At 40.1% G+C, this 26,773-nt stretch overlaps 1 protein-coding gene and 1 long non-coding RNA gene across 5 annotated transcripts; one reads left to right on the top strand and one right to left on the bottom strand.

Moving 5' to 3' along the window:
* Window positions 1–1,399: 1,399 nt before the first annotated feature.
* Window positions 1,400–26,341, bottom strand: LOC135091616 (uncharacterized). 4 transcript variants are annotated; one of them, XM_063989382.1, is made up of 6 exons: window positions 25,163–25,385; window positions 13,326–13,511; window positions 7,872–8,069; window positions 4,513–4,734; window positions 1,811–1,975; window positions 1,405–1,693 (listed from the first exon to the last, which is right to left on the bottom strand). In XM_063989382.1, exons 2-6 carry the CDS (start codon window positions 13,347–13,349, stop codon window positions 1,487–1,489), a joined length of 816 nt encoding a protein of 271 aa, XP_063845452.1. In that variant the 5' UTR covers window positions 13,350–13,511; window positions 25,163–25,385; the 3' UTR covers window positions 1,405–1,486. The 4 variants fall into 4 exon arrangements, 3 of the variants coding, with proteins under 3 accessions (XP_063845450.1, XP_063845452.1, XP_063845451.1); XM_063989380.1 differs by lacking the exons at window positions 13,326–13,511; window positions 25,163–25,385 and adding an exon at window positions 10,860–11,013 and having other exon boundaries at window positions 1,400–1,693; XM_063989381.1 differs by lacking the exon at window positions 13,326–13,511 and having other exon boundaries at window positions 1,407–1,693; window positions 25,163–25,381.
* LOC135091617 (uncharacterized) lies at window positions 20,742–26,574 on the top strand. The gene is made up of 3 exons (XR_010262572.1): window positions 20,742–20,986; window positions 21,080–21,338; window positions 26,376–26,574. It is a non-coding gene; the product is annotated as an uncharacterized LOC135091617 (long non-coding RNA).
* The last annotated feature ends 199 nt before the right edge of the window (window positions 26,575–26,773 follow it).

The raw sequence follows: 26,773 nt of genomic DNA, 5'->3' as shown, positions 1-26,773 counted from the left end.
CTTCGTTTTAACCTCACAACCCCTTTTGATAGAGTATGGGAAAAAGCTTTAATTTCCAAACTACCCTCCTACGGCTTCTAACCTTCTCTTTGTAACTTCATCTCAAGTTTCCTTTCTGACCATTCTATTGCTGCTCTGGTATACAGTCATTGGTCTTCTCCTAAATCTATTAGCACCTTCAACACAATGACGCCTATGTAGGCATCATGAAGCACCAGTAGAATATACGAGTAGGTAGACACCTACTCGTAGGTGTAGGTATGACACCTACACCTACGTAGGTGTCATAATTACATTGTGTTTTAGTTGTTGTTGAGTGATCCCGTACTGTGCCTTGGCTCTTAGCTACAGACTCCATATATTGTCCTTGACGTTCTATTGTTACTCCCACCATCCCTGTTCCCACCAATCACGTAAATGAGGTGCACCATGCCCCACCCTCTATCCAGTATGAGGAAATCTCATTGGCAGACCCTTACATCATAGTTTTCTCCCCTATGGTCCTTCCCTTATCTTCCATATCCCCCTATCCTTCTCTTGATCCCAAACCCCTCGGCTTTTGACTCTGTTTAGGAACTGGTACCTCAATAGGCCTTTTATTTTTATTATAATGTTGTTGCCCTTGGCCAGTGCCCCTCATAGAGAGAGAGAGAGAGAGAGAGAGAGAGAGAGAGAGAGAGAGAGAGAGAGAGAGAGAGAGAGAGAGAGAGAGAGAGAGAGAGAGAGAGAGAGAGAGAGAATCACTCACTCATTCCATTTATGCACAACTTAAGCAAACTTATTTGTTACAATGCATTAATATTCTTCCCAATGCACCAAGTACAACCCATCCAACATGTGAATAACTTCACACTATGGATGTACCCTATATTTCATTCAACGTAAGCAAATGTACAGGGGAGAACTAGCAAAGATGAAACAAAACACCCAACAACTTAGAAACTGTTTTTGGCAATAAAAGATATGAAATTTCTAGTTCAGAGGTTTGATGAAGGGCAGACCAAGAATATTTTGGGTAGAGGAAGAAAGTTGTCTGGAAGATTATGTTGAGTGGATAGGGGAAGAAATGAGTCTTGAGCCAATGAACAAAACAAAGTCTGTTCTGCTCCATTATGAAATTAAAGATTTACAGAAAAATTACAGAAAAAAAAAAGAGTATGTGTGAAAAGGTGTTAAGAGATAACAAGTGCTTTTTCAAGCAAGAAGGGAATGTTTGGAAACGGAGGGAAAGTCTCTTCTGCTGTAAACACCCCATCCTGGAGGGAGCAAGGTTTTGGAGACAGATAAATGGAAAATAGATATAGAAGAAACTACAGCATGCATAAGCCATGGAGAGGAAGGCCTGAGATCAGACTCCAGGTGAGACACTCAGCAAAGCAGATAACAGCAGCAGCAGGGAGCAGACACTGACACTCAGAGCAGTAGATGCCTGCTTCCCTCTTTGATACAAGTTACTGAGTTTCTATTTTTTACCCTCTTCCCACAACTATGAAAGATGCCTCCCTCCCCTTAGTGCCTTGGGCTTACCGTCCAGTGGCAGGGAGGCTGCTGTGGCATTCAGCAAGGAGCTCTTCCAGCGGTGGTAGTGCACCAGACCAATGTAGCCATCAGAAAGGGCCTTGAAGCGCTTGTCTGTCCTTGTCTCAATCCCCTGTGCTGGAGGCTGCCTCTGGTTCTGGATGTCCTCTATCATCTGTGCATTGGAGTGTTACTCTTTCATATTATATTAGTCATGTAATCTCTTTACACCAGCAACTTGCAAGTCAATACTTCTGTTTGTATGTCTTAAAAAGGCCTGACATGTACTAACCTGCAATAGTCCATCAGCATCTCTGTCTGTTGCTTCTGCAAGATCTTGTGATAAAATGTCATGAAACACTGATGTCTCTAACTTCATACCATGAAGAATGGACCTGAATTTTTTTCTGTCATCCACAGACAGACTTGGGACATTTCTGGTGATGACGTCCGTCACCTGTAAGCAAGGGATTGATGTGAGAGGAATACAAATAACATCATTCTTTCCTTAAATATACAAGACTTCAATAGCCAGGGTGTGGAAGACTATAGTTTGTGCTATTGTTGCTATATACAGAATAACAAACTGTATTGTGGGTACTGCTCTTATCACTGCTCCTATTGGTGTATGCTAGGGCTCCCCAACTTCCTGTTTCTTGTTTGTTTTATATGTAAATTACCTAATCAGATTGATAAATCACCCATGGGGAGGGTTATATGTGTCTGTCCTCATGGACATCATCATCTCGTCAATTTCTAAACGTTCTATTATTAAAAAATTTTAAATTCTAAGCAGGTTTTGAAGTACCCATGAAATGAAGATTAACATAGTTAAAACTCAGTTTTTTTGTAGTGAATGGTGACAATGATGATAAGCAGCCAGTTATGGTGGACAATGTAGCAGTTGTATCCTGTGTATATCTAGATAGTCCACTGTGTATGTCTAGGTAGTCCATTCACAGCTGATGGGTCTGCTTCCACGGCAATTAAGATTCATGCAGAAAACAAAATGTGTAATACTCTAAAATTTGTTACTTTTGTTAACAAGAAAAATGATGCTCCTTTCTATGTCAAAATAAGGCATTTCAAGCTGCTCTCATGGCAACCTTGCTTTATGGCTGAGTCATGTCTAAGAGACTTAAAACCAATACCTGTGGTGTGTCAAACAGGTGTTAAGGGTGAGGAAGCCCACCTGTAATGACCTTTGTTTATTATAATTAGGATTACCCACATTACATGCGATGGTCATCAGTAAACGGCATAGATTCTTTTCACTCATGTGGAGCAAAATATCATACCTTAAGGGTGTTCCATTAGCCCACACCATACGCACCATCTTAAGTTATAATTACCACGTTGCTCATCTCCTAAGGGACTTACTGCACAATGATATTAGTGAAGTACAAATTGTTCTTGACAACCATAGACAAAAGTGTTAAACTCTCATTCATTGAGATTTCAACTTTACTGTACCTTAAATCCTAATACAAATGAAAAAGAATATAAAAGAGGCACATCATGTATCCTGGGCCAGAACATGAGTGAGCAGCCACTTCTTTGCTGTGGAAGGTGGTGGAATAGGTGTGGGAGGGCCATTTGCCTTTGGACTAGTGCCTGTGTGAATGTGGAGAAATCCAATCTGAAAGGCACGTCATCGAACAGTGTTCAAAATCAGCTGTGCTCAGGCAACAATATGGGATCACCACAATGGAAACTTTACTTGCTAAAAGGGATGATTATGAGATGAGTGGTCTTATTTATAGTATTCTTTCTTTGTATGTTTAGATTATAATGAACTGTTACTGTTCTGTGTATAACTTAAAGTACATATATTATGTTGGACCATATAACTGATGTATACGATAATCCCTCAACTATCATGGGTGTTACATTCCAAAACCCCATCACAGGCGAAAATCTGCGAAGTAAGAACAGTACTGTACTTGCATTTTTTTCATTATTTTTATAATTTGTATATATATTTCATTTTTATTATTATTATTATTATAGATTTAAGTTTTTATAAACTCTCCATTATATTTCTTTTCCTTCTTGATGTAGGGAACACTAGATTCATTGATGCTGTAATGGTGGCCTACATTTGCATATCTTCTCCCTTCTTTAAGCATGTCAAGGATTCTCACCTTCTCTGCTATAGTAAGCATCTTCCTGTGACACTTGGGTTCACTGCCAAAGCCTTGGAAGGTACAGAATGTTTGGACATCGTAGGGCTTGAAACAAGATCACACAACAGAAACTAGCCACACCCTACACCTCCTGAGTTTCGTTTTCCATACAGTATGTGCAATTCTTTGTTTACTCTTCTACGATACACTACATATTTTCTTTTAATATATTTTAATTAATGAGTTATATAGCCCAGTACTGTACTGTATTTTTATATTCATTTACTAATTCAAAAATTTTTTGGTCTAGAAAATGCTTATTTCATCAGAGAAATAATTAAAACCTCAAAAATATAAATACCTATCGGCTGCAGAAACCCATGATATAAATTTGCACATATTAGCCAGAAAAATCCAGAATGTACTGAAGGCGAGATAGGTGAGCCCATGATAGTTGATGGAATACTGTGTTAAGTTGCAATTTATGATACATCGATACATCCCTACAATAAAACCTCTGTATCACCTCTGTTATGCGCTCAGCACACAAGGATGGGTTTTTGGCACAGAAGCGGTAGTCATTCCAAGGAGAATCAGAAAAATAACTCCTCAGGCTTACTAACGATTTATAAAATATAAAGAACCTATGAATCATTATTTCAACTACAGTGTTGTGTAATAACTACCCTAAAGAATAAATAATGTAAGAAAATAAGGTGACTGCAAAAGGTCACTAGACTAATACAAGAAAAGGCATGAGTTATATATCCACACACTTCAGTTAAGACAGCTTGTGCCACCCTGAAAGAGAGGAATACACACAAGTACATCCACAACAGAGAATCTACAGGTAAAACAGGACACACACCCGCAACAGGAACTCCAGGGGAAGATGTGGTGCTGTGTGGGTGATGACACACGGCAGGAACCTGAAGGCATTGTCCCACCGGTGCTCGCGGATGGCAGTGTGAAGCAGCTCCAGTGACCACCTGAAGTCATTGCTGTTGGTGAATTGTGAGGGCTGGACATAATTATGGTCAGCCACATCATCATCAGACTCAAAAAGGTCTGATCCACAATCTTCTCTCACCTGTAAGAGGTTCAGAATGTTACCCAGAGTAGGACCACAGAAAACCACACCACCTCTTGAAGTTGCCTGTATTCACTCCTTGACATCATGGATATAGCAGGGCACAATAACAAAAAGACTTATCACAATCACCAATAAATCGATAACGATGACCTTATCAGTGATAACCAGTAATTGATAAATGGTGAAAAATTTATCGCCCATTGAGGTGATAAAAGATAAATTGATAAAACCAAAATTTAACAATTGATGCAAGATGCCTCAACTGAAAATAACAGTAATACAAAACAAAGAAATACCTAGAATGAACAGAAATCTAGTTACTTTACATGTTCAGTGTGGCTGCCAGTGCAGATTGTTGTGACCCATTCCTGCATCAGATTTTAAGTTCCTTGTGTTAGACTATGACTTGGAAACAAACCAACCCCCAGCATTAGATGCAATTTGCATTAACTTCTTTGGTACAGCTAGTCAAAACACATGCCACACGTCATATCTGGGATTTCCACGCACGTGGCAAGCTTTAAGACTCCACCACTGATATTCACAAAACTAAACATAATTATAACATACTATGTATAAGAATAATAACATACTATTTAACCAATGATTCCATTGTGCCTTACACAGCAAGAGAGAGAGAGAGAGAGAGAGAGAGAGAGAGAGAGAGAGAGAGAGAGAGAGAGAGAGAGAGAGAGAGAGAGAGAGAGAGAGAGAGAGAGAGAGAGAGAGAGAGAGATGGCCAACTTGCATGTGTGAAGAAGTTGTCATCTGCTAAATTATACTATAATATTTTGGCAATGAGTGAAATAATAACAAATAGAAATATGTACCAGTATTATAATAATAGTACAAAAGCAAAACACGACTGTTGCCAAACATTTTGCTTTGTCACACTCTTTCCCACCACCCATCCCACCACTTTTCTTGTGAATGCTTGTGAGGAGGAAGGGAGAGAAAAGAGCAAGATACTACATAATGGAGGGTGAAGGGGAGATAACAGAGATATAGGGAGGAGCTGGTTGAAAAAGAAATATATAAAAAATGTTCATCATTATTTATACAATGATATTCATCATTATTTATACAATATTTATACAATATTCATACAATGAAACAGAGATGTACTGTTGGTGCAAGACTGAAATAGTTTCACATGAAACACACACACACACACACACACACACACACACACACACACACACACACACACACACACACACACACACTCAAATGACCATGACGCAGTATGCTTGTCTCTCACATATGTTATCAGAGATGAAATAATGCGTATACTGTGTCATCATGTCAAAGAGGTTAAAACATTACATGTTAGTGATGACCCCACTGCTGTGAATTGGGACTAGTTTCAACTTTTCTTAGGCATTTGTGCTTCTTTAAAGCTTTTGCACATGCAGACACAAAATATATAAAGCGAAGCATCTCATTGATTAAAAACTTGAAAATTGTTCAAACAGTGTAATGCTGATAGATATATATGGAACTATGAGAAGCACTGTGGGAAAGATGACAGATGGCAACATTTAGGTGCTATAGACACAACAACTGTCAGAGTGATGACACCTCTGCTTGATGTGAGTATGACATTGTACAGTGACAATTTATATACTTCAGAGGACTTGTTGTCACAAAAGACACATCTTTGTGGCACAGGTCATTCTTCTTGGGCAGGACTTTCAAATAAGGTTGCAAAAGGACAAATAAATAAAGGGGAAATAATCTAAATGCAAAATGATAAAAGGGTCAAAGTGTTTCATTGAAAAGATAAGAGGAGTGTTATCACATTGTCCTCTACCCCAGAATATAATGACATGTTAATACCAACTAGTAAAACATCAGGATATGGAGATCAAATTGTAAAACCAAAAAGTTTTGTAGACCACAACAAAACTAAGAAAAGGCTAGGTGCTTCAGACCAGATGTCAGGCTACTACACAGCCTGAAAAAATAAATAAATAAATAAAAAATAAATAAATAAATAAATAAAATAAATAAAAATAAAATAAATAAACAAATAAATAAAAATAAATAAATAAATAGTATGTGAAAATTGCAGTAAAGTTGCTTACTGTTACTCCAGTACTAAAGGTTTAGACAATCTGTAACAAGTACTTTTCTCATAAGCCACTCTCATTACTGTGTTTTCAAGAGTCTCATACTGTCACTCATAACTGACTCTATTGAAAACTTACAGCCAGGCAGAAGGCAGCAAGTACTGGGGAATCCCCAAGAGGGCAACATTATCTAGAAGCAGATAAAGTGCCAAAATGAATATTAACAAAGAGATGCGTCAGCTGCTACAGAATGACACCAATACATCAATATAATTTCAATTATGAATTTAATGGTAATTATGAATTTAATGGTAACATCTACAAATGAGTTCTTTAACAATTCAAGCACTTGGTGTTTGTACAATAATTTGAGTATTCTACATATTTCATTGACATTGCTTTGTAACAAAAGTATATGATCACTGAACTACAACCCACTGGTGGGTCACATTGCAAACCTGGCTAGTATACCAGGACCCACCAGTGGGTCCTGCCATACTGAGTGTGTCAAGCCTAACAGTTACTCAGGACCAACCAGTGGGTTGTGCTGTACTGAGTGTGTCAAGCCTAACAGTTACTCAGGACCAACCAGTGATACTGACCACCAGCTGTACTGTGTCAAGCCTAACAGTTACTCAGGACCCAACAGTGGGTCCTGCCATATTGACTATGTCAAGCCTAACAGTCACTTAGGACCCACCAGTGGGTCGTGCTGTACTGAGCATGTCAAGCCTAAGTTACTCAGGACCCACCAGTGCTGTACTGAGTGTGTCAAACCTAACAGTTACTCAGGACCCACCAGTGAGTCCTGCCATACTGAGTGTGTCAAGCCTAACAGTTACTCAGGACCCACCAGTGGGTTGTGCCATACTGAGTGTGTCAAACCTAACAATTACTCAGGACACTGTTCTGTTGTTCCCTTCACTCAAATATGTAGTTAATTTTGGAGTTATATCATGGCCTCTGGGCACTGATGATATGCTGGCTATTCTTCCTATGTATTTTGTCATAGAATGCTTTAGAATGATTAGTAGTGGTAAAAAATCATCAAAAACTATTTACCAAGACTGGGACCACTGAAAAAGTAGTTGCTTCCTGAGGCACCCTGGTCATGGCAGGCACTGTGGAGCCACAGGGAGGATTTCTTGCACACTTATCACTTGATTCATCATTGCTGCTGCTGTCTGTGGGCTGGACATAATCACAGCCATCATCATCATCATCAGACTTAAAAAGGTCTGATCCATAGTCTTCTCCCACCTGTAAGAGGTTCAAAAGGTTACCCAGAGTAAGACCACAGCAAACCACACCACCTCTCTAAGTTTCCTGTATTCACTCCCTGACGTATGGACAGAGCTGGGCACGGTAATGAAAAGATTTATCACGATAACCAACATACCGATAACAATAACCTTAACAATAACCTTACCAGCAATAACTGATGATCAGTTACTGGTGATAAATTTATTGCCCGATGAGATGATAACAGATAAATCGATAAATCCAAAACTCCAATACTAATAATAATGATATTGATATTTTAAATAATAAAATCAATAAATCCAAATCTATATTTTTTATCTTTACCTTAAAAAAAAAAAAAAAATCTTAGAATAAAAAATAAAACTCAATGTTTATCCTCTCTTCACTAATGTAAAGTACTGCTTTAAGTACAGTAACTACTTTTTTTGTAGGGTCACCAGCCAAGGGAGAAGAGAGAGAGAGAGAGAGAGAGAGAGAGAGAGAGAGAGAGAGAGAGAGAGAGAGAGAGAGAGAGAGAGAGAGATGCTGGTCCCCAAATATGGTTTGATTTTGAAAGTCTAAAACTTCAACATGCTCATATTCCAAAAACTAAAATTATCAATTGTTGCTAGTTTGAAGCAAAAGTATCGGCGATAACAAAGAATCGATAACGCAGGAAAGATAATTATCAGATAACCGCTAACTCCCACCTATGGTTATGGACTTATGGAAAGATAATTATCAGATAACCACTAACTCCCACCTATGGTTATGGACTTATATGGTGGGAGGCAGGCAAATAGGTACAGGTTCCTCCTTGAAACACTGCTGCACTGGAGGGTTCTGGTTCTTGAGGGGCAGTTTGAAGGAAGGTGAGACTAGGCACACTTTCTTCCTGTTCTTGCTTCTTCTAAGTGGGTGCATGTTTCTGGGTCAGACAATTTGGTTTTCAATTACTTTCCAGGTATGTATAATTCAATATCTCGCTATTCTTCTTTCTACTGGGTATAAATTGCATTTTCTGTCTTGCCAAGCAATTAATTTTCTTCTTTGTTCGTCTTGTTCCTCAGATATTCTTATACAGAAGGTGAATGTTTTTTGCACTCCCTCTGTGTCAATGTGTTTTGTTTGTGAAGGGCCAAGAATTGGGAGCAGTAGTCAGTGTGAGGTAAGGTTACTCATTTCCACAGAGTGATCATGGCTGTGTTGCCTCTTGTGCTAAATGTTCTCAGTATATACCCCATTAATTGTCTGCACTTTGCAGCTATTTTTCTGTGTGACAGTAAAGGAGGCATCTTAAGTCTGACTTGTGTTTTGTTTTCTGCTTGTGCCATTTGGTCTTTCTTAAGAGGTGTTGAAAGTGTTGTTACTGCAAAACTTATTGACCTTATTGACCTCAAATTTTTCTTCATTTAGTTTCACATTATTCACTTCTGTCCAGATTTTCTCAGTCTTCTTGTAACTTTGACATGTCATCTCTGTGATGTGTGAGGCTGAAAATTTGGATGTCATCCGTAAAAGACAGGAGTGAGCTTCATATGTCTGTGTTGGTCATTAATCATAACAAAGAGGATTGGTCCCATAACACTACCTTGGGGGACTCCACTTGTTATAGTGTATCCTTCTTGATGCTGCTCCTTGCACATGTTACTTGATACCTTCCTATTAGAAAGGATTGGATCTACCATCTTATTTTGCCCTTCATTCCATGTTGAGACAGTTTTTGCAGGAGGATCTGGTGGTGTAAGTTGTCACATGCCTTGGCAAAGTCAAGGTGGACTGCATCTACTCGTCATATGGCTTGGCAAAGTCAAGGTGGACTGCATCCATAGTTTCATCTCTTCCCAAGGATTCCAGTATAAATTTGTGAGTGTATCACTCAGTTAAGCAAGATCTCTTGCTTCTAAAACCTTGTTGGAAGTCATTTTGTGGGCCTAACTTGGCAGTGGACTGAGAGGTAAAATTATAATAATCTTACTGGTAAATGCAAATTAAGGAACTATATTATTACAATGAAATTGTTAAATTTCTAATAAAGCAAAGGTGTTCTCAAAGCTGAGTCATTATTATTTTGTATTTGATAGAATTTTTTTTGCTGCTAGGACTGAGTGATGCAAGTCTTTTTTTTTTTTTCTTAATAATTCAGATTCCTAATATAATTTAGAAATGTATAATTTGTAACAGCCTGCTATGTCCACCCCTAAATTCTAGCTATGGCCCCCGGGTTAAGAACCACTTGGTTAGAGGGTTAGTTAGGTTAAGTTTAACTAGGAATGTATCAATCGTCGTATTTTTAAACGAAAAAACGCCCTGAAAAATTCCCTGTGATTCGGGAAATTTCTAGGGAACTTTCCTAAACAGGAAATTCTTGTCGAGGCTTTGCGACGGTCAATGGTAGAAGTGAGTTTGTAGTGATTCTGAAATAACAGCACGAAATTTAATACACCGATATTGACTAAAATAAATGCAGAAAAGTACAAATCCTGGCATTCTCATCTTTACAGCACCATTCTTCAGCAATAGTGTACCTGCTTCGGCCAGCACCGCCACTCTCAGTGCTGCCTTGTGCAGGAGGTGAAGCAAACCACCAGCACACTACCGCTGCCGGAGGGAAACACGTCATGCGTGTTTTCTAGTCTATCACTGTTTATGCCTTCCCTACTAGCGAGTGGCGATGACACGTTGCAAACGCCACAGAGAAGGCAACTATGCAGAAACCAGCATCAGTCTGCCACTGCCAGGCCAGGCAGTAATGGCCGGTGAGCCGGTGACTGTGAGACACATATCAAACCTGTATTACCTACGAACCTTGACACTTGCTCCAGGCACACCAGTGCCATCACCACCACTCCTTACATTTGAAGCTTCTCTTTCCTCTCTAGATCGCCTCCTGACAGGTATTTCGCTCATTTTGTGGTGAACACGTGCCGCTACCACAGACCACAGCCACGCCAAACTGATAATCTTGATCTTGATTGTAGAGGAGAGTAATGGAGAATGTACTTATTTCTTTAGCAAATCGCTCAAGTTCTTATCCTTTTGTGCCTGTTTTATTTCCTAAATTACATATTAAAATTGTTTAATAGTACAACGATACTTTGTAAGCTATATCAGTAATATGGTAAGATTTAAGAAGAATATGGATGGCAGCGTGAACTCACTTCACTAAGTGATGAAAACTTAATTATCTGTCACCCTTATGTCATTTGCCATCCTTCCTTGGTCAAACTCCCGTAATAATAATGACATACGCATAGGGTATATGGAATTTGTCACCTAAGACAAATACAGGATAATACTGAAATAGCATTACCGTTTCCATCAGAATGTAGTCCGTAAAGCAATCCATGATCATGGTGATAAAGTTTTATTGCGCTGAGGTAGATATCAAGTCCATGATGTCACAGAAGAGCCATTCAGTCAATGCTAGGTGTTGCAAGACTTTCGCTACTGAGTTGACTAAATTGGCTTCCATTACTGATCATGAATTTCATGTTTACTATTCACTATTTAAAGTGTGGTTTTGTAAATATCCAGTCAGCTGGCAATAAGACTACTCAAATAAGAGAAATATTAAATGAACAATCACTTGATATCCCATGGCTGTTTCAGAGATTTGGTGGAATGAGTATGATACGTCTCCTAGCCACGACTCGGCCATAAAGCAAGGTTGACATGAGAGTAGCCTGAAACACCTTATTTTGACATAGGAAGGAGCATCATTATTCTTATTAACAAAAAACTCAGATGCCTCTTCCTCATCTGGGACACCCGGCACCACTGTTTCCCTTTCCTTATGATCAATTTGCTTGACGAACGACTGCTGCTTCATGATTATTTCAGCCTGCTTGTCTACTTTTTTGTTACATTTCCGACAACTTCTTGTCTGCAGCTGTTTCATAATTTGTTATAATTTGCCTTAGGTCTGCTAATTCATTGGCAGTGCTTAACGGGAGATCTTTTAATCAGGCTGCTGCTTCAGAATCACTGCTTTCATTAGACAATATAGTTTCAATCAACTCATCCCGCTATATCTGTAATTCAGTTTTCTTGGAGCAGACCCAGGCATGTCTGACTCAGACTAGAGCTGACCGCGCGCGCGCACACACACACACACACACACACACACACACACACACACACTGACACTTTACAGTCTTATATCTGATTGGCAGTATGGGTTCTGTGGTGGCTGCTCTCATAATGATCTTCTGGCCTTCCTTACAGAGTCTTGATCATCCTCTTTTAGAGATTTTAATGTCTTTTTACAGACATCCAACACTTCAGCAACCAAACAACTTACAGGAGGATGCCACAGAATGCCTGACTTCTGATCACTAATATTTTTGATTGGGGCAGAGCAAACTGCCCCAATAACTGCTTCAATAACTCAGTCCCTCCTCTTATCAACTTGACACAACCTCCCAGTAACTATCCTCTCTTCATTGACACTCAACTGTCTCCCTCTTCTACAATGAACATCCTTGGTCTCTTCTTACTAATAATCTGAACTGGAACCTTCATATTTTATCTCTACCTAAAACAGTTTCTCTAAAGTTAGGCATTCTGACCTGTCTCTGCCAGTTTTTCTCCTTCCTTTCCTCAACCATTTGTTCCTTTTTCTGGTAGACTCTGGAACTCCCTACCTGCTTCTATATTTTCCCCTTCCAGCGACTTGAATATTGTTGAGGGGAAGGTTTCAAGATAGCTATCCTCCAATTTTGTAATATCCTTTTGACTTTTTTTTTTTTTTGGAACCGACACCTCAGTGATTTCTTTTTTTCTTTTTTTCGTTGCCCTTGGCCAGTGACCTTCACATAAAAAAAGTTAAGCTGTTTTCCTTCCTTGAACTGATTTCTCACCAAGTTCATAATATACGTGTTGCTTCCTTGTCTTCAGATGCATGCAACAGCATTTCAATTCATTATGACCATTGAAGTGTTGCGTATTTAAGGAAAGAAAGAAGTTAATTGCATTCCTTTCACATTGATCCCTGGTTTACTGGTGACGGACGTCATCACCAGAAATGTTCCGAGTCTGTCTAGAATGACAGAAAAAAATTCAAGTCCATTCTTTATGGTATGAAGCTAAAGACATTAATGTTTCTTGACATTTCATTACAAGATCTCGCAGAAGCAACGGACAGAGATGCTGATGAACTGTTGCAGGTTAGTACATGTCAGGCCTTAAGACATACAAACACAACTAATGACTTGTAAGTTGCTGGTGTAAAGAGATTACATGACAAATATAATATGAAAGAGTAACACTTGCCAATGCACAGATGATAGAGGACATCCAGAACCAGAGGCAGCCTCCGGCACAGGGAACTGGAACCTGGACAGACAAGCGCCTCAAGGCCCTGTCCGATGGCTACGTTGGTCTGGTGCACTACCACCGCTGGAAGAGCTCCTTGCTGAATGCCACATCAGCCTCCTCACCTCCCAGATGGAGGCATCTCTCATAGTTGTGGGAAGAAGGAAAAAAAATAGAAACTCAGTGATTTGTATCAATGAGGAAAGCAGGATCACTGCACACACACGCAGCCGAGGAGTCACTTCCCTGGGTATGGAGTATTATTTATTTATTTTTATTTATTTTCATTTTTTTTATTTAGGAGGGACACTGGCCAAGGGCAACAAAAATCCAATAAAAAAAAAAATGCCCACTGAAATGCCAGTCCCATAAAAGTGTCAAAGCAGTAGTCAAAAATTGATGGATAAGTGTCTTGAAACCTCCCTCTTGAAAGAATTCAAGTCATAGGAAGGTGGAAATACAGGTGGAGTTCCAGAGTTTACCAGAGAAAGGGATGAATGATTGAGAATACTGGTTAACTCTTGCGTTAGAGAGGTGGACAGAACAGGGGTAAGAGAAAGAAGAAAATCTTGTGCAGCGAGGCCGCGGGAGGAGGGGAGGCATGCAGTTAGCAAGATCAGAAGAGCAGTTAGCGTGAAAATAGCGGTAGAAGACAGCTAGAGATACAACATTGCTGCGGTGAGAGAGAGGCTGAAGACAGTCAGTTAAAGGAGAGGAGTTGATGAGACGAAAAGCTTTTGATTCCACCCTGTCTAGAAGAGTAATATGAGTGGAAACCCTCCAGACATGTGAAACATACTCCATACATGGATGGATAAGGCCCTTGTACAGAGTTAGCAGCTGGGGGGGGGGGTGAGAAACAACTGGCGAAGACGTCTCAGAACACCTAACTTCATAGAAGCTGTTTTAGCTAGAGATGAGATGTGAAATTTCCAGTTCAGATTATAAGTATAGGACAGACCGAGGATGTGCAGTGTAGAAGAGGGGGACAGTTGAGTGTCATTGAAGAAGAGGGGTTAGTTGTCTGGAAGGTTATGTCGAGCTGACAGATGGAGGAATTGAGTTTTTGAGGCACTGAACAATACCAAGTTTGCTCTGCCCCAATCAGAAATTTTAGAAAGATCAGAAGTCGGGCGTTCTGCGGCTTCCCTGCGTGAAATATTTACCTCCTGAAGGGTTGGACGTCTATGAAAAGATGTGGAAAAGTGCAGGGTGGTATCATCAGCGTAGGAGTGGATAGGACAAGAAGTTTGGTTTAGAAGATCATTAATGAATAATAAGAAGAGAGTGGGTGACAGGACAGAACCCTGAGGAACACCACTGTTAATAGATTTAGGAGAAGAACAGTGACCGTCTACCACAACCACAGCAGCAATAGAACGGTCAGAAAGGAAACTTGAGATGAAGTTACAGAGAGAAGGATAGAAGCCGTAGGAGGGTAGTTTGGAAATCAAAGCTTTATACCAGACTCTATCAAAAGCTTTTGATATGTCCAAGGCAACAGCAAAAGTTTCACCAAAATCTCTAAAAGAGGATGACCAAAACTAAGTAAGGAAAGCCAGAAGATCACCAGTAGAGCGGCCTTGACGGAACCCATACTGGCGATCAGGTAGAAGGTTGTGAAGTGATAGATGTTTAAGAATCTTCCTGTTGAGGATAGATTCAAAATTTTTAGATAGGCAGGAGATTAAAGCAATAGGACGGTAGTTTGAGGGATTAGAACGGTCACCCTTTTTAGGAACAGGCTGAATGTAGGCAAACTTCCAGCAAGAAGGAAAGGTAGATGTTGACAGACAGAGCTGAAAAGTTTGACCAGGCAAGGTGCAAGCAAGGAGGCACAGTTTCGGAGAACAATAGGAGGGACCCCATCAGGTCCATAAGCCTTCCGAGGGTTTAGGCCAGCAAGGGCATGGAAAACATCATTGCGAAGAATTTTAATACGTGGCATGAAGTAGTCAGAGGGTGGAGGAGAGGGAGGAACAAGCCCGTAATCGTCCAAGATAGAGCTTTAGCAAAGGTTTGAGCAAAGAGTTCAGCTTTAGAGATAGATGTGATAGCAGTGGTGCAATCTGGTTGAAATAAAGGAGGGAAGGAAGAAGAAGCAAAGTTATTGGAGATATTTTTGGCTAGATGCCAGAAATCACGAGGGGAGTTAGATCTTGAAAGGTTTTGACACTTTCTGTTAATGAAGAAGTTTTTGGCTAGTTGGAAAACAGACTTAGCATGGTTCCGGGCAGAAATATAAAGTGCATGAGATTCTGGTGATGGAAGGCTTAAGTACCTTTTGTGGGCCACCTCTCTATCATGTACAGCACGAGAACAAGCTGTGTTAAATCAAGGTTTGGAAGGTTTAGGTCGAGAAAAAGTGAGGAATGTACGCCTCCATGTCAGACACTATCACCTCTGTTATGTGCTCAGCACACAAAGACGGGTCTCTGACACGGAAGCAGTGGTCATTCCAAGGAAAATCAGCAAAATACCTCCTGAGGTCCCCCCAACTAGCAGAGGCAAAACGCCAGAGGCACCTTCGCTTAGGGGAATCCTGAGGAGGGATTGGAGCGATAGGACAAGATACAGATATGAGATTATGATCGGAGGAGCCCAACGGAGAAGAAAGGGTGACAGCATAAGCAGAAGGATTAGAGGTCAGGAAAAGGCGTATCTCCAAGACGGTCAGGAATACGAGTAGGGTGTTGCACCAATTGCTCTAGGTCGTAGAGGATAGCAAAGTTGAGGGCTAGTTCACCAGGATGGTCAGTGAAGGAAGAGAAAAGCCAAAGCTGGTGGTGAACATTGAAGTCTCCAAGAATGGAGATCTCTGCAAAAGGGAATAGGGTCAGAATGTGCTCCACTTTGGAAGTTAAGTAGTCAAAGAATTTCTTATAGTCAGAGGAGTTAGGTGAGAGGTATACAGCACTGATAAATTTAGTTTGAGAGTGACTCTTTAGTCGTAGCCAGATGGTGGAAAACTCAGAAGATTCAAGAGCGTGGGCACGAGAGCAGGTTAAATCATTGCGCACATAAACGCATCATCCAGCTTTGGATCGAAAATGAGGATAGAGAAAGTAGGAGGGAACAGAAAAGGGGCTACTGTCAGTTGCCTCAGACACCTGAGTTTCAGTGAGGAAAAGAAGATGAGGTTTAGAAGAGGAGAGGTGGTGTTCTACAGATTGAAGATTAGATCTTAGATCGCGAATGTTGCAGAAGTTAATGAAGAAAAAGTTGAGGGGGGTGTCAAGACACTTAAGGTCGTCGACAGCAAGGCAGTCCGACGGGGATATTTATGGTCCCCTCCCCAGATGGGGACTCCGAGGCTGGTGTAGGAGTCGCCATGATAATTTTGAAGTTTTTGAGTGAAGGGTGTGTGTGTTATTAGGTGCTTGTAGTTTTGTGTGGAGGAAGAGAGTTGTCTTTAGAGGGCAGGCTGTGACTGCCCCCTTGTGTTGTAAGACACAAAGGGAAACGTTCAGTGAGGTCACAGCTGGGTTTAATGATAAGTTTACAGCACCCCCTGAACAGTGCTTTAGACCTCACTGGGAGTAATTATCGTTTCGGCAGGTGTCTACTGCCGAAACACAACTACCCTCTCTGGTAGACTACTGTCGAGACTCCTATTCTATACAAGTAGACCAGGGTGTACAGCCAGTAATGACTCACTTATCCCCTTAACCCTCATCGCTCTGACAGGATCGCTGGATCCCGCCTTGCAATCGTCGCCATAGTAATACAGGTTATTACTGTAAGCGAGAGATCACCTCTCGAGAGTCTCAGTTCCCACCGATAATCGTGAATCATCGATCATCTGGCACTTGATGTGTTTACATGTCGTGAACTTAACCCAACCCCGGAAGTAAATAACAAGAACAAAGAACGTCGCAGGTAAAGAAAGCGCAATCAGTGGAAGAGAGAGTGTTTCGACCAGATCAAATTGAAGATACAAACACAACCACAGACTCAGGTGATGCCTTTCTCATGTTTTTTTTTTTTATGCTGAAGTGGTTGACACTAGTATTTGAAACAAACTCGTACTGCACTCAGAAAGGAAAAGTTGGAAATATTTTGAAAGATGAAATGCAAGTCTTTTTTGGAATTAACGTTATGATGGGCTACCATCGTCTACCATCACTACGCCATAACTGGATGAATGGAGATGATACAGGTGTCTGTGCTATTCGAAGGGCGATGACTTGCGACAGATTTCAGTACGTTCTCAGTAATTTACACGAGAATGACAATGCTAAATTAGACAGGAGAGACAAGATATATAAAGTGAGGCCACTTGTTGAAGCTCTGAATGAAAGATTTAGAGACGAAAGAGCACCCACTTCAGTGTAGATGAGTCAATGTTACATGCACTTCAAAGGCAGAAGCTGCCTGAAACAATACAACCCAATGAAGCCAATCAAATGGTGTTATAAACTATGGTGCCTAGGAGATAATGATAGTTACATCAACAAGGTGCAGGATCTTTGCCGGCCTCTTCTAGCCCCACCTTGCCCGAAATTCTATCAAATAGATCCCCACCTCCCGTAACATCTGTTACGGTGCTACCGGCGACCAGCCGCCTATCCATCCTATGGCTGGGGATGAACAGCACAGAGGACTCCATCAAATTATTTCTTAAAAATTATAAGGAGTACCTGGAAAGGTATACGGCCCTGGCCAATGTCACCATCCTAAAGAATGTGAAAATGATTGCAGAAGTGCTGCAATATGGCCTAACCAATAGATCTGTGTCCCTCCTAACAGGCACTCTCATGTCACAAATATGAATATGCTACAAATGAAGATCCTCCCGGGTACCTGATCGTTAAAAAGGACATTTTCAGCGACTCGTACGCGAGGAAAATAACCTGCACCTGCAAAATAGTACTGGAATGCCTGAAGCAGGAAAAAGGGAACCTTAAAATCTCTCCCCAGCACTACGATATGGCAGCAAGAAATCTGCAGGAGCTTCAGGGTAAGTATCTGTCTGATCTTTAACGAGCATACAAGGTGTGCCAGAAAAGTTCCAAGACTGGTGTCATAAAAGATTTATTTCAAATCGAAACTACAAACTACAAGTTTTCCCTTTTAAAGTAATCCCCCTAGAATATATAACTGTGATCTCAGCTCTCTGCAGCCATTGAACTTTTTTCCACATGCATAACCTCTGTTTCAGATCATCAAGCAATGAGGACAGAGCAACGAACAAACTTGAAGTTTCTGGTTCGGTTGGGGAAAACTGCTTCAGAAGCACTGGGATTGCTGCAGGAAGGGTACGTAGATGAGACGATGTCACGCTCACGTGTTTTTGAGTGGTGCAAGAGGTTTAAAGAGGAACGTGAGAACGTGGAAGACGACCCCAGGAGCAGAAGGCCTTCAACGACCAGGACTGAGACCAACGTTGAGCGCGTCAAACAGATGGTGCGTAGCGATCGTCGGCTGACTGTTCGACTGATCGCAAATGATCTGGGCATGAATCGGGACAACGTCTGGAAGATTATCACTGAAGATTTAGACATGCGGAAAGTCTGCGCAAAGACAGTGCCAAAACTGGTGAACGATGACCAGAAGGATTGACGCATGCAAGTGTGTCAGGACATCCTCAAGCGTCTCGAAACCGAACCAGACTTGCTAGGGAGAGTCATCACCGGTGATAAGTCATGGATCTTTGAGTACGACCCAAAGACCAAACGCCAGAGCGACAGTGAAAGAGTCCGATGTCGCCAAGGCCTAAGAAAGCAAGACAATCAAAGTCTAAAGTCATGTTGATTGTATTCTTCGATTTGTGGGGTATTGTCCACTGCGAGTTCTTGCCATAGGGCCAGACAATCAACCAGCATGTCTACAGAGAGATACTGCGGCATTTGCTTCGTTCAGTGTGCGAGAAGAGGCAAGAGTTGTGGCAGGAAAACTCGTGGCTGCTTCACCATGACAACGCGCCTGCTCACAATGCCCTCAGCATCCGACAGTTCTTGGCCGAGAACATCGCCGTGCTGGAGCAACCTCCCTACTCACCTGACCAGGCTCCGTATGATTTTTTTTCTCTACCCCAAGCTCAAGGCGGTCATAAAGGGGACCCGTTTTGAAGACGTGGACATCAAAAAGGCTGTGACGACGGAGCTGTGGAGGATCCCGGATGATTCTTCCAGGAGTGCATGCAAGCATGGCAGAGAAGGATGGGAAAGTGCACTAGACTCCAGGGGGGATTACTTCGAAGGGGAAAACTTGTAGTTTGTAGTTTGGATTCAAAATAATCTTTTGTGACACCAGTCCTAGAACTTTCCTGACACACCTTGTGCCATGGCATACCATTTACCTTATTTAACACTTCCCTTTTCTTTCTCAGTCTGGTTTATTAAGAACAAGAAAAGGGAAGCATTCTTGAGCAAAGCAAGGAAGGAAAGAGATAACATCTCCCTGGGCATCATCCAAAAGCTACTGACACGAGAATATGTGCAGACCCAACTGGCGAGCACAAGAGATTGCCTAAATGACGAGAACCTTTGTCCTGCCAGTTTGTGCCTCGAAGGGACACACTGATATCAGTTTTTTTTTTTTTTTTTTTCTGGTTTGTTCCCTCTGGCAGATGATGGAATTCTCCAAATTCTGCCTCTCTGAATTTGCGGAATGGCAACCGCAATTCAATGATGGAAGCAAAGCTATCAACAAGTTTGTTGTGAGAATCTTACGATACAAGACACAAGACGGCAGAAAAGGGGCCTTCTCTGTTCCTCGCCCCACATCATGGGAAAGCCTTGGCTTTCTACAGGTCACTGGCCATAAGCTGCTCATCTCCAGATTGCTACATCTTTCCCAGTAGCAGTAGTGCTCAGACAAGTGGATGCTGCGGAAAGATGACCTCTGGTTTGGGGAAAGCAGTACGACAGATTGCAGCGACAGCAGGAGTGAGTGAAAAGATAACCTCATGGATTCTGAGATACTCACAAATTACTGCACTCTGGGAAAAAAAAAAAAAAAAAAAAAAAAACAAGACCCAGCATGGCATCTTCAAGTAGTGGAACAGTGCTCCCACTACATACATACCGCAAGGCAGTACTACAAGTATTCCCCTAAGATCAGGCCAGGGATGCAAGTCATTGAGGGGCTGACTAACACATCCGTGAGACTGCACAGGCCCCAGAGGACTGGGCCTGAATAATTAATTTAAGGATGGTAATTCAGTTCATCTCTCCCTGTAAGTTTTTTGGTGTTATTATTATTATTATTATTATTATTATTATTATTATGATAATGAAGATGAAAGAAGAAATGGTCTTATATTTTGTTCTTTACCTATTCTCAAACTATTGTCATCTTTCCTACTTGTTTTAAGTCTCCTTTAGAATCGGATAAGGAAACTGTGCAGCCATATTCCAATGAGAAGCCAGAGAACGATCATCTGCAGAATAATGGAGTAGAGGACAGTGATGCAGTGTGAGGCTATTAATTTGATCATCATGAAGGAGGTAGTCTTACATTTGTTCTTAATCTGTTCTCAAACCATGGGCCTCTCATTCTAGGCCTGTCGAGGCTCTTCAAATACAAGAAGACCTGGTGGTGCAGCAGCCAGTGGATGTTCTGCTGGTCAGCAGTGATGGTGAAATAGAGGATAATGAATCCGTCCAGCTCTCACTGTAAGCATATTGGTTTTATTATCATGAGTGAAGGAAATGGTCTCACAAAGTGAGTGCGTTTATTATTCATTGCATCCATTTATGCCATTTCAGAAGTGAGTTTAGCAGGCCAGTATCTGGACTACTGCCAGACGACCTCAGTGTGAGGACGAAGGTCTCCTCAAAGATGGATGGCAGGGTACAGGTCTCACTGCTGACAATACATACAACATATAAGATGTATGGTGATATCCTACAAACACTCAACGCTTGCAATAGAAGCAGGGACATCAAACAGTACATGAAGAGTCCTTCCTTGTAAGGAAGGATTCTACATGCGAATAGTTCTCTGCGCAACAGCTACGCTACAAATGTAAGTAACTTCAGAAAATAAATATGCTAATAGACTAGTGGACTACATGCTGTATTGTTTTGCATTGTGTGTTTTTATTTTTTTGTGTTTTTCTTTTCTTTTTCTTTTATATTGAGAGAAGGAAGGTGGTGTTGAATTTTGTGTACCATGGACACTGTAAATAACATAGTGCATGATGCATTCTTTTGTGCGTTGTACACCTTTGTGTGAGAAGAGGAAAGATTCTTTTTCAATACATGCACATAGCATCTGTTTTGTTCAATTCAACCACAACACTGAACAAAAATGACAAGTAACCCAGGAAAAGAAATGATCATCTATATGGAGCATGAGTAACTGAAAAAAAGTGTGCGCCTTCCCAGGTGATTCATTGGAGACCGTTACAGCCAGCATGGTATAGTGCGTGTGTGTATATATATATATATATATATATATATATATATATATATATATATATATATATATATATATATATATATATATATATATATATATATATATATATATATTGGTAAACTTCATGAAGTTAAAAATAGCAATCAAAACCATAAATCTAAAAAAAAAAAAAAATATCGAAAAACATGAAATATAGAAAATGAGATTGGTTGGTTGTCACCTGGTGTGTCTGAGGAGTCAATGAGTGGCTGTTGCGAGTGATAGCAGAAGTTACTAAATAAAAAAAAAAGTCGAGAGTGAAACTGTATTGGTTTAATAGTTTAACTGAAGTATTTTTGTTATTAAGGCTAGGCTTCATATATTTGATATATAATGATTTAAGTAATTCACCATATATAATTCTGCTTATATATATATATATATATATATATATATATATATATATATATATATATATATATATATATATATATATATATATATATATATATATATATATATATATATATATATATATATATATATATATATATATATATATATATATATATATATATATATATATATATATATATATATATATATATATATATATATATATATATATATATATATATATATATATATATATATATATATATATATATATATATATATATATATATATATATATATATATATATATATAAAGGTTAGGCTTCATATGTTTGGTGTATAGTGATTTAAGTGATTGACTTGGGAAGCTTGCTTTCTCCAAAATTTTGAGATGACCAGTTAAAAAAATGATTATGTTAAATACAACACTTAAATGTTGGACAAGTGTATTGATAATTGATATACTATATTGAAAGAAAATTTAGAAGGGGTGAAATCTTTGCAAGGGAAAGAGGACTTTGAAGTATAAGAGTTATGGTCTGACCATTTTGAATTAAGCATTTAGGCATTGTCCTTTCCGGGAATTCCCCGGCCTGTGGTGCTGCCACACTTATACCAAGAAACACCTCGTCAGGTACTTCCTATCTTGAAATTAAATGGTGTTGTAGTATATATAGACAGTGAAGCTCTAGAAAAGGCAAGTCAGTGTAATATGTGTTTTTTTAATGACAGTTGCATTGTTTTTTTTTTTTTTTTTTGCAAATACGACAATACTTGGTGTGATATTTCATTCAGGCGTTGTCACTTCTCTATGAGTGACCGAGTGAGATCACACACGTGTTAATCCATGGTCACTTCCTCTCGCACTGTCAGCCAGGATGGAAGCTACCTCTCCCACTTGCTCTTGTCACAACAGCCGAGAAAAGAGCTTATTTACTCAGTAAGTAAGTATTTTTTGGAGGAAAAGGCTAAGAGGGGATCCTTACTTGACCTCAAGAGTTGTTGCCCGAACATCGAAAGCCACCGTGTCTTCACTTTTACCTCGATGGTGGTGTGGAAAAAAAATCGTAATTAAAGAATAAAAATATAACATCATAGTTTAAGGGAAATGTCATATCTAAAAGGATACCTATCACATTTAAACGAAATTCACAATGACTGACAGGCAGTCAGTCATTGTGATGATTACTCCTGAGCCAGGCCTTCCTATCGGCAACTCATATAGGGAAAAAAGAAAAACAACAAACAGAAAACAGACTTCATATTTCACCTAACTCCTATATCTAGCATACCACATTTACTCCAGGAATTCCTTCACAACCTCAATCATCTTTTCATTTGCCTTCCCACACAGTCCCAGCAGCAACACCATCAATTCCTTTCCTGCCTTCTCCACTCTGACATCCCCCAATTCCCTCAGCACCACTTGCATCATCTCATCCCCATCTCTGGTATACTTCACACACTCCAACGTTATATGCTCTACTGTCTCATCCTCTCCCTTGTCACACATCTGGCACATTTTTCTGTGGGACTTAGACCATCTACACCTCCTGGCATTCACATCCATACACTATGCCCCCACTTGAAAGAGATCACCACCCAGGCATCCCTTGTACCACTTTTCATACATTGGGGGTTCTTTCTCTTTATACCACTCTAAAGTACTCTTTTGTTTCATCTTATTCTTCAGTTCACTCAGTTCCCCACATTCCACTACTCTGTCTATTTCATTTTTCCACTTCCCTACATCCCATTCTAAACTCTCTCCATTTCTAACAATCATACTCCAGTCACTTTCAACATGCCTCCCCTCAAACTGCTGAAAAACTCTACTAGTTTCCAAGCCACTCTTTACTACCATCTTAACACACTTCTTCCTCCACTTGCTACTTCTAACATTCTACAGAAATGCCTTTCTCATTAGTGTTGCATCACCCACTTGCTATAATCTAGCTGTTTACCTCAGGGTTGCCTTTAGCTGTCTCTAAAAGTACTCTACTCCACATTTCCCCTTAAAGCCTCTACCACTGCATACCTTGGTGCGTTCAGTGCCATTCTTACTACTTTATTCTGTCCTACTTCAGACTACTGGTTCATTCTCATTTCATGCAATTACATCCATACCATACATGAAGCTTGGAACAGCCACGCTCTTCCAAACTTCTCGTAGCACGTCATACTTACTTGCTCTCATCCTTGCTGTACTTCCTAGTTCACTATGCTTATCTTTTCATTCTGCACCTTCACACAGCCATTCAGACTCATCCACATCCCCAGGTACTTGTGTACTGACCAGTATTGCTTGAGGCAAATTATTATCCCTTTATGAAGCTTAAAGTCAATCAGTACACTGCTAAAAACACTGCCACCAATAACAAACTATAAACTATTATTATTTGTCTACTATGACTGCTTTTAGCTTAACAGGTTCTATAGGTGGAATGGGGTAAAGATTATCAGAATATAATTTAACGTAATGGCATTATAAATGATTGATTATCATACCAGAATAATAACCTACTCCTTAATTACCCCTGCCACACCACACTCACTCCCAGTAACAATCTGCACCACCACCAACATTCACCTGTTGATCACTTATACTCCCCTCATTCATTCATCCCATCCAGAAATGGGGCTATCGTGCTTCACACCACCACTAACATGTATCCCTGCTTCCATTTATCCCAGCTACACACAGCAAAGCGCTTTGTGGCAGCTGGAACCATACTGAGTCCACCATCCACATGGTACAAACGTGTCGCTCATTCATTTTGAGGGGGCACTGGCTCATCTTGTTTCTCCACGTCGTCCCAACGGTACGGCTGTTGTGGAGGGGGGAACAGCTCAAGCAAGTTGGACACTCAAGTGGTTTGTGAGTGTGAGGCCATCTCTGCGTGCCACACCTTGGCTCCCTCTACATCGGGATGGCCATCACTACGTTGCACACCATGGACCATGATAATCACAGAATAATCCTTATAATACCTCTGCACATAACCTAATACATTCCTTTCACCTCCACCACAAGTGTCACTTTCACTGGATACCTTGTCCTGAGGAATAAGATCCATGATAACCCACTGGTGTAAATGCAGGTCAGCAAGGTGTGGTGGTGTTGATAGCTCAATTGCTCTTGGTAGAGTGATTTCATTTCCTCACTCGCTCAACTATGAGTCTTCTCTCCGAGTCAAATGAACCCCTTAACAAATACACAGTACACTCTAACCACTGTTCATTCATTCTTCCCCCATTCACACCACAGATTATAATACAATACTCTAACATGTATTATACAACATTAGCTTTCTTAGCTTCTTCCCTATGAAAAATTGTACATCAGTCAAGCAAGTATCCTTGGTACCACCTCGCTGTGTTGGCTTCATGATACTGCTTCATTGACTGGACGAGTGGATAGAGTAGTTTGTGATTGTTCTCATATAACAAGGATTTTCGCTGGTTGGCGATTACTATATGTACATATCAGTACACTTGTATTCATCTGTCTGTTGCAACTCATTCCCTCCCAGTCTCCACACTGAATTTCTCTCATTCTCTGATCTGTTCACAATCATTACCTTGCTTTCCTCACTGCAAAATCTCACACCAAAGGTCCCTTCCATACCCATCTACAACATCAAACAAACTTTGAAGCTCATTTGCTGATTCACTCATGACCACTACATCATCTGCATTAAAAAAAAAAAACACATGTATCTTATCATTTCCCATACTCACTCCCGCATTCATTCTTCACATTCTAGCTGCTAACTCCACTGTATACAAGTTAAAAAAGGTTGGTGGTAAAATGCGTTAAAAACAAAGGTAATGCAGTTCTAACTAAACTTAAAAGGTTCAGTAACCTATCATCAGAAGTTAAAGCTACTCTTGTAAAAACTCTCTTAATACCTATAATGGAATACCCACCAGTTCCGATGTGTTCAATATCATACACACAAAAATTAAATATGCAAACAGTTATAAACAACGCACTTAAATCTATTAATAGTAATGAAGAGGACGAGGCCAGTGTGGAAGAGTTACACGCAAAATACAATATTACTTCATTGAATATAACAATGAACATAAGAGCAAAATAGATATGGGAAGCAGTAAGAGTTACAGCCAGAACACTACAATAATTTAATTGAAATTCGTAATCGCGAGCACAAATGGCTTCCGAAAACAAGCAACATCATACACCTAGATACATCACAGGCCATAATTACCAGACAGCAGTAATTTTTTTTTTTTTTTTTTCAGAAGATTGCCAGACCAGGAGGAGGACATTATGACACCGGTCCACAGCCAGATCCCTTTTTCTATCCACAAGACTAACCAAACTAACCTAACTACTCCATTTACCTACTAATAATAACTAAACTGCAAGTACAACTAAATTAGCAAAACACTAATCTTCAGTAATAGATACAGAATAAATGGACACTCAAGAATAACTAAACGTTAAGAATTTCTCTCCTAATTGACATACATGTAATTATTGTAAACAGTGCAATTTGAACCCACAGCAATGGCAGTCATACATGCTAGGGACTTGGATGTGTTTCTTTTGGAGAAGGCTGTTTCACTTCGCTATAGCACATATAGGATAAAAGCACTTGGCACAGTCTCTCTCGCACACAGTGAGACAGGTCAACTTT

Source organism: Scylla paramamosain, chromosome 38 (genome assembly GCF_035594125.1).
Source record: "Scylla paramamosain isolate STU-SP2022 chromosome 38, ASM3559412v1, whole genome shotgun sequence".
Lineage (NCBI taxonomy): Eukaryota > Metazoa > Arthropoda > Malacostraca > Decapoda > Portunidae > Scylla > Scylla paramamosain.
The sequence above is the reverse complement of the archived record's forward strand: the minus strand, read 5'-3'. Positions and strand labels throughout refer to the sequence as shown.